Source organism: Seriola dumerili, unplaced genomic scaffold (genome assembly GCF_002260705.1).
Source record: "Seriola dumerili isolate Sdu_G_001 unplaced genomic scaffold, Sdu_1.0 BDQW01000668.1, whole genome shotgun sequence".
Classification (NCBI taxonomy): Eukaryota; Metazoa; Chordata; class Actinopteri; order Carangiformes; family Carangidae; genus Seriola; species Seriola dumerili.
The window spans coordinates 1,491,081-1,499,745 of NW_019174923.1; the positions used below are offsets into that span (position 1 = coordinate 1,491,081).

General features: G+C 41.8%; 1 protein-coding gene across 1 annotated transcript in view; it reads right to left on the reverse strand.

Moving 5' to 3' along the window:
• slc25a1 (solute carrier family 25 member 1) overlaps positions 1-8,042 on the reverse strand; it is a 17,837-nt gene extending 9,795 nt beyond the window's left edge. Inside the window, exon 1 of the mRNA XM_022765314.1 lies at positions 7,462-8,042. Coding sequence (XP_022621035.1) covers positions 7,462-7,573 — 112 coding nt within the window. The 5' untranslated portion in view covers positions 7,574-8,042. The remainder of the gene's footprint in view (positions 1-7,461) is intronic.
• Positions 8,043-8,665: the final 623 nt, after the last annotated feature.

An 8,665-nucleotide genomic window follows, 5' to 3' on the forward strand; every position in this document is an offset into this window, starting at 1 on the left:
TAGTATATTTTTGAGTCTCGTGTCAGTATTCCACTCATCAACATACAGAAATGTTATTGAGCTCTGCAGTGTAGACACCTCACCCTCACTGCTGCCATCATGACTTTTATCGCCATGGCACCTAGCAGCATCGCCTCTGCTTAAGATAAAAACATATATTTAACTCACGGCATGCAGGGGAGGGCTATAAGTGGATGGCATTGCAACACAAACTAAATACCAAAGGTTTCCATTCACACTCATCTTCTTGATATTAGGTCTTAGCCCTTTTTTGCATGACCCACACCTTACTAGTCTCAAAGCCTAAACAGCCTCTGACTCGTCTGCTTCATTCATCTGCTTTATCTCCTCGTCTGTGAGCTCAGCTGATTCAATGAGGGAAATCAATAAAGGACAAAGAGCTTTTAATATTCTCATTTGTCATCTCAAAAATGTTAATATTTAATTTTTGTGATTCACATCTTTGACATTAAATGTGCCATAGCATTAGATTGTAAATACATGAGAACATATATTTCCTGAAAATTATATCATACGTTATTTTGGTTTACCTTGATGTCACACCACTATCTATTTATTCAACGCAATTTCACATTGTAACATGTGATTTGGAGCATTTCAGTTAATATCAGCGCATCAATAGTCAGATAATTGTGTGACAATTGGAACAATCATAATTTAGTGCTTACAAACCCATCATTGATTATACCTGGATTCACCTAATCACCACTATTCATAATAATTGTGAGCACCACTCAGCTGAATCGTGACATTCACGTGATCTCGCACACACAATCTGTAACACACAGACATATGAACTTTAATCACCAGGCCACTGCGCTGTAATTCCTCTAATCCTGGGAGAATAGCAAGTAAATGTTGACCTGCTGAGACGTAACAGAAATCACATGCTCCATTCCAGCCGCGCCCTGATCCAGGATCAGTGGGTCAGTGTGTCTTGGAGAAAGAGAAACAATAAACTTCATTCATCAGTTTTCAGCCAAGACAGAGTTGCACGTGAAAACCAACCAGCAGTCACTCACAGACAGCGACTCAGCAACAGATACAAATACATGATCAATCCTCATCAGACACACTGTGTCTGTGGAGAAGCAGCTACTTTGTCTTCTGGTCCGTTTTGCAGACTGCATCCAACACACACACATATTTATACACACACTTTTACAGAAGACACCCTAAATGACTCCTGTGTAGCTGCCAAACGGGAGTTACATGAGAGAAATGGCCATTAATCTTTATCTTCACAGGCCCGCTCTCCTCTCCCGTTCTTCATTTTTCTCCCAGCAGCACCGTCCTCTCTCCTCACCCCCCTCCAAACCCTCTTCTCCGCACTGTGTCATAAAATCAATGCATCCACATGGATCTCTGACACTTAATATTACACCAAAAGAAATGGAAATGGCATTGGAGTGATACTAGAGCCCAGAGGCGGTGAAAAGCAGCGTAGCGCCTGCTTCTTCTGACTATTAAAAACTTGAATCTTCCGCAGACTAGGCAGCTGTTACATAAATCAGACACATACTGACTAAGTCGATGTACTGTGTGAAGGTAATGCTCACTCTCTTGCCAGACAAGGTAAATTTATAACTTAATCAACACCCTTCAGAATCCACAGCTGGGTTCCACCTTAAGTAGCTGCCACATACTGACTGGCCAAAAGTATGTGGACACCTAAAAACTACATCCATATGTGATGATAGAGCATCTTATTCCAGAGGTGTAACAGTTGTAACAGCCTCCACTCCTCTGGAAAGGCGTCCTACAATGTTTTGGACCTTCGCTGCAGGGTTTTGCTCCCATTCAGCCACAGGAGATTTTGTGTCGTCGAGAACTGATGTTGCGATGGGCCTCACTTTGTGCACAGGGGCCTTTTTCCAAACTGCTACCCCAAGGTTGGAACTACACTGTCTAGAATATGAGGGATATAACACCCTTAATTGGGAGTAAGGGGTCTAACAAATACCATGAAAAGTAGCCCCTGAGCAATATGTGGATAAGGGTCTTTACTGGGGTTGCAATTAACAAATATTTTCACAAATGATTAGTCTGCTGATTATTTTCTCATTTAGGCAATTAATCATTTGTTCTATAAGATGCCGGGAAATTATGAAAAACTAAAGCTGCAAGTGTACTTTATCAGAAATGCTTTGTCAGAAACCCAATCCCACAAGACAAAGGAAAGCAGAAAAATCAATTGAGAAGGTGAAATTTGTTTTGCATTTGGGCTCGAAAAATGCGTTCAATTGTAATAAATCAGCTCTCGTGTCCACATGCTTTTGAACACGTGTATAGAATGCAGTATATATGCGCACATTCACACACACACATCCATGAATGCAAGATTCACACAAACAAATTGACTGTCACTTTTTTTCTTTTTTCTTTTGCAGTACAGCGAGGCCCAGAGGAAGCCAGGTGAGCAGGCAGCCAGCTGACAGGGAGGGACAGTTTCTGAAGTCCTGTCCTGCCTCCTTCAGTGACTCTAATGAGTACCCAACACATCTGGTCGACTCAGAAACTTTACTTTTCGAAGGACAACCTGACAATCTAACATGGCCTCTGAATGTGGCAGGTTCTAAACATATCTGAATCTCCATTTCCTTTGTAATAACCAGTTTTGACTTCGCTTTAGCCTGCTGCCTTGTGAGTTGCTGTGGATTTTCTAAAGCTCTGAAACCTGAAATTCAACTACACTGAGTTCAATTCAAACAATAAAACTCACACAAAACAATCAACAATGTGTATCTATACGAGTGTTTGTGCATGTGCCAGCAAATTAAGCATATTTGCAAGAGAATCTATTTATTATTTATCCAGATGTTCCTCCTTTAGATTATTATCCCTCACTTTAAACTCTCTGAAGTCTAAGGGAAAGATGTTATTATGTCCATATCTCCAGTCCAAATGGAGAACATAGCCAGAGGACTGATGTACTTCAAACATGAGGTGTCCTATTAATAGAGCCATAATATTTCTGTTTGCCTCACGCAAAACATGAAAAGAATTATTCATCTGACGTCTGGCCTTTCAGGCTTCCTCTGTCCTGAACAACACTCCCTAATGCTACACTGCTGCTTAATTACAGGAAAGATGTTGATTAATTTTACATGGAAACTGTTTTAACTGCTTCGAACCCTGCAGCATGCAGATTGTACAGTGATTTACATAAACAGGACAGCTACGCACAGGTTGTTTTAACAGTGTGCCGATGCAGACGAGGCTGCCAGGCTTTTTACAGCTGAGGGATAAAAGCATATTTTAAATGTACATTACTTACTTAATCTGTTAATTGATTACTTATCTTGATTTGAGGACCAGTCAGTTAACTTTAACTTTAATTTTTAATTTTACAAGAGTTTATATCGAGTCTGCTTTCTGATTTTGTCCAAGTTACGTTATCAAATAATCGTGCAGGTACTGGCAATAATCAACATTTTTATATTAACAATAGATCAGAGTTACCCCCTGACTCTGCAGTTCCTCTCAGCTCTACAGAGCATTTTAGCTTCTTTCAGCTCATTGTTCGGTTTGCCAACTTTACTGTTTTGGTTCGGTCTCTCTTCAGCACGGTTTCCAGATGCTGAAAGCAGCTGTTTTCAGTGAAAAAGCTCTAAAAAAACCCTCCATACACAAGCTTCTCAGGACTAAACAGTGGCTGCAGTGGAACATTTAGCAGCTAAAGAGCCAGAAATTTGCCTCAGGAGAAAACAAGTTTTCAAGCTCTTTAAAAGATCGTTGTTGGGCAACTTAGACTATTGATTACTTGAAAATTTGTTACACATTAAAAAAAATATAGCAACTACATGTTCACCCTGATTGATTTTCCCAACCAAGTTTCAACTCTCTGAAAGTTCATTTCTACACAATAGTGACATGAATTAAACTCAGTGGTTGACAGAAAATCAATCAAAAAACTTTAGTCTTGATTAAGAAAATTGAAAACAGAAAGTTCAGTATATTGATTTGTAATTAATGAGATAAAACCTGCAAATGCAACGATGAAAAAAGACCAAAAATTAAATATTAAGCTAACCATCACAAAGGCCTGCTGTATTTTAGATGACAGCTAATTCCTACATCGCTGCTTGTTTGTGTGTCAAAGGCTGCTTTATACCAACATCTAGCTGAAAAGCTGTTACAGCGGGGGCGGCTGGGGGTTGAACAGAGGAGTGGACTGTGATTTATTATCTCGCCTCCTGGTACTCTGGGTCTGCAAGCAGTGGAAACAGTGTATGGGAGCGGACTGTGTGCGTCGCCTGTGACGTTAGGAAACGGGGGGGTAAGCCATAGTTTGACGAGCCCTCTGAGCCTTAGAGGAGACAGCCACTCACGAAACCTAACTGGCCGCCCCCAGGCTGGAAAGAGAGGGAGAAAAATGAAAAGAGAGCAAGAAAAGTGGCAAAAAACAAAGCTGTCTCCGTGGAAAACCCACTCTATCATGAAATTGAGATTTAAAAAAAAAAAAAAAGGAACTTTATCTCTGTCCACTCCTCTGCTGCTCTGACTCGACTCTCTCCTGAGCAGAAGGCTTACAAATGAAAGCCACAGCAGTGTATGAATGCACAACGGCCAGAAAATCAGGACCAGAGACCCATTTAGACCACTGTCTCACCCTCAGGCCTCACACAGATAAAACACTCCCTTCCTTCCCTCAGTCATTACCAGTGGCTGCTGAGAGAAGACTTGAACTAACCAATGGCAGCAGGAAGAGCACAGGCCTCTAAAAGCTTTGGAAATGTGCAATGTACACCCCTCCTCCCCAACCACTGTCTATGTGGGGTCTTTAATCCATTAAGCTATGACCTTCTACTTCTTGCTTTGTCTACTTACAGCCTTCAGGCTTGCACAAGTGCCTCGCTCTCTCCACGTTCACATACTATTAACCATAACAGATAACTCTTAAGTAGCATTAGCACGTCAGAACACCAGAAGAGGTGTCAGCTGTGTATGTATTTATGCCATAACTGAGCTGAGTGAGAAGAATTTGTATCCAGACGGTGTAAACGATCAGCTGTGGTCTTTAATGGACAATATCTCAGGTCAGATTCAAAGAGGCAGTTTATCTGCCGCTGAGTCATCCCAGTGATGCTCTGACACACTCTCATTTCCAAACCTCTGAAAGACAAAGGGATAAATCAATGGTTTCTTGACAGTGAGGCCAGGAGGAGTCAGAGGGTGCACACAGTTGAGACAGAGAGATTGGAATCGTGCTGCTGTTGCAAAACCGGACAGACAGGCTTGAGACGAGCTGAACGTCACAGTGAGGGGAATAGGACGCAATACTGGGCCACATCCAGTCAATCAGGCTGCATGGGACTGAAGGGGTGGGGGGGTGGGGGGGGGGGCAGTGTCACCACAGCCACATTTCCATGTCTTGGCAGCTGACAGGGTGACATGAGTCAGGAGAGTTTTTTTTTTTTTTTCTCCTTTTCCAATTCCACTCACACCACAAGTTCATTAACTCTACAGTTTACTCAACAGTTGTTTTTATAATAATATAGTAAATTAAATACACGCCTTTTGTGACATCTAGAGGAAAAATTCATTTTATTATTACAGACAAAAGTCATATGTAAATTTGGGGCATTCATGAAGAATATTTTCTCCCTGTTTACATTTTATTCTTGAGCTGAAACAAATAACTGGTAATAGAACTGGTAGTGATCTAAATATTATTGACAAGCAATTTGAAGATGTTACCTTGGGTTTTGGGAACTTATAAAGGGCATTTTTTTTATTATTCTCTGATATTTGATAGCCAAAATGATCCATCAATTAATTAATCAAGAGAATAAAAGGTAGAATAACTACAATAATGGTTCGCTGCATCCCCAAAGCAGTTTGTTTGTAAACTTCCATCAAAAGGAATTCATTCAGAAGGATAAATTATTCAGCATGTAACTGTTGCCAGAGCACACGGCTGAAATCAACAGTGTGCTGCCAAAAACCAGCGTGTAGCCAGCGTGTAGCCTTAATACAGGAGCACCTCAGAGAGCATCTTCATCAACTGGAGCCGCTGCATCCTGAACATCATCACACGAGGGGGTCGAAGGGTTTGAGGGAGGGGGGCACAGCAGCAAGAAAAGACGGATGGGGGTTCTGAACCTCGGCCGGGATAAAGCGATGAACCGCAGAAACGACTCAAACAAACGTGGCTGAAGACGCGCTGAACCAATCACTCAATCAATTGATAATTTGTCAGTTAAAAATACCAAACCCTTGCTCTTTACAGCTTCATAATAATCACAAAAATACATAATGATAATTTTTGGCTGCTGTTTCAACAAAGCAAGTCTTTTGGCTCTGGTTATTTACAATGGGTGTTCATCAACATTTTTGACATTATATTTGAATACATGGTTAACCCATTACTCCAATCCTAATCAATAGATTTGATCAGCAGTTAAAATAATTATCAGTTACAGCCCTAGAATGAAGCGCTGAGATGACAGAATATATTCAGACTATTTGCTGGTCACAGTATCACAGCATCAGAGAGCAGAACCACAGATAGATTGGTCACAATCTGACAGAGAAACAATAAAGGTGGAGAAAACAAACCCACCACAAGGTCTATTTCGTAGCTGTTCAGGAGCTTTTCAGTTGCATTTTCTCACCAGCACACACCTACCCGAGCCCCTGCAGGAATGGCTCCAGTTTCTGTCTCAGTGTCCCCTACATGGTTGGATGCATCACTCTGCTCTAATGGCATTATGTAAAGTGCACTAGGGGTGATCTTTAGATTAGGGAGATAAAACCAGATCAGTGCAGCGGGAAAGATCTGACCATGACGGGACACAGGAAGAAAACCGTTGTCTTATCATTTGGCACAGAGATCTCCAGACTATTTCTCTTTTACAGAATCTTCAAGGGGTCAAAGGTCAAGATGGTTTGAGGGAAAACGGCAGGAGTTGGTGAAGAAAACAGGGTAGTGACACTGTTGTAAATACCTCGTTCCACCAGCTCGTAACATTTCAGCTCCCAAAACTTAAAGTGAAACTTGTCATTTAAGATTAAAAACGTCTTTGTCGTGATCCTAGCAACAAAACAAAACGACACTAAACAAAATGCAAAAAAAAAAAGAAAGAAACTATTACAGCGGTACAGCGAGCTTTTTTTTGACTCTCAACTATTTTCACTGCAGAAAACATCAGTTATATCCACATGATCTTTCTATGTGTACTGTATGTAGGCTAAGTGAGCGAATACTACAACTTCTCCTTCACTCCACGCTGAATCGGTGGTTTGCTGTTTGGTCTATTTTTCCAGTAGGTTATTTAAACTGTGACACTGTAGACTACACCTCCCACTTCACTCCGACGCACAGCCTTACACTAAGTATCTGTAAACAATAACACAATTCTATTCAACTTTGGCTTCACTGTAACTCGCACAAGTAGTGACATTTTGTCCAACGCTGACACTTCATGATGAACTTACCTGCCAGGATCGCCTTCCCCGGGTGAGTTAATTTCGCTTTCCCCGCTGGCGCCGCTGCCGCCAGACACCGCGGTCTCGGAAAAGGGCTGATAAATGTGCCTTTATGCTGCATAACTACCAGAAAAAAACACTGTACAATCTGCAAGAAGCTTCCGATCTAATGAGTTTTTATCTTCAAGAAGATTGCTTGCAATGTTTTTTTTTTGTTAGTTTTTTTTGTTTTTGTTGTTGTTGGATTTTTTTCAAGTGGACTGGAGCGCGCAACACATGGACGGCCGCCGTCTCTGATGCGCTTTCCTGGATGCAGGTGATCTGTGGTGACACTCCGGCGGATCTCTCTTGTTGACAGTGGGCGGATACCGGGACTGTCAAGGAAGTTGGGATCTTCTATATAATCCAATAGCTGTTATTTGTAACTATGGCAACGCTGTATCACGACAGTAGTGCGTAAGAGAAAAGCAAACCGGAAGCAAGGAGGGGCGGACAAAGAGTCCGTATCCTGCTGCCGCGTGGAACTTAGTGGCAATTTCTCCGTGAAACGAGTTAACTTAAAACATCCACCGAGTGTGAGGTGTGGCAGCGGTCAGTGGGTGTCACACTGGGTGCTTGTGTGATAGGGGGCTGGCCACTTTTGTTCCACAACAGAAGAAGGGCGGGGCGCAGCTTCTCTCTCTCTCTCTCTCTCTCTCTCTCTCTCTCTCTCTCTCTCTCTCTCTGTCTGTATTAACATAAAAATGCATCCCAGCGAGGAGGAATAAAAACGGATTCCATTGTTAGGAAATCTTCTATTTCGAGGAACCTGAAGCATTTCCCCAAGCAGCCGGCAGTAAAAGCTCCAAACCACACCCTCTCCAGACAAAGAGGTTGCAGCACTCAGGGACAGAAACCATCAATCAGGTCTGGGCAGCTTGGTTACCAAAATAAAAAATAAAGGTGTAACAGAAACTGCAAAACTCCCCCACCCAAAATACACAGAAAACAGAGGCTGGACCCAGCAGTGAGCATTTATTTCTCCTGAACGGGAGGAAAAAATGCACAAACAACACTGTGTGTAAACTTTATTTCCTCTTTCTGTATGCATGACTTGTGCAGATAAAGGGAGTGCTTCATGTGCAGCTCAGTTTTTTGTTTTTTTTTTTGTTGCTTTTTTGTTTTTTTTTTTGCTTTCCCGCTTTGACAAATCCAGAGATGACACCACGGTGGA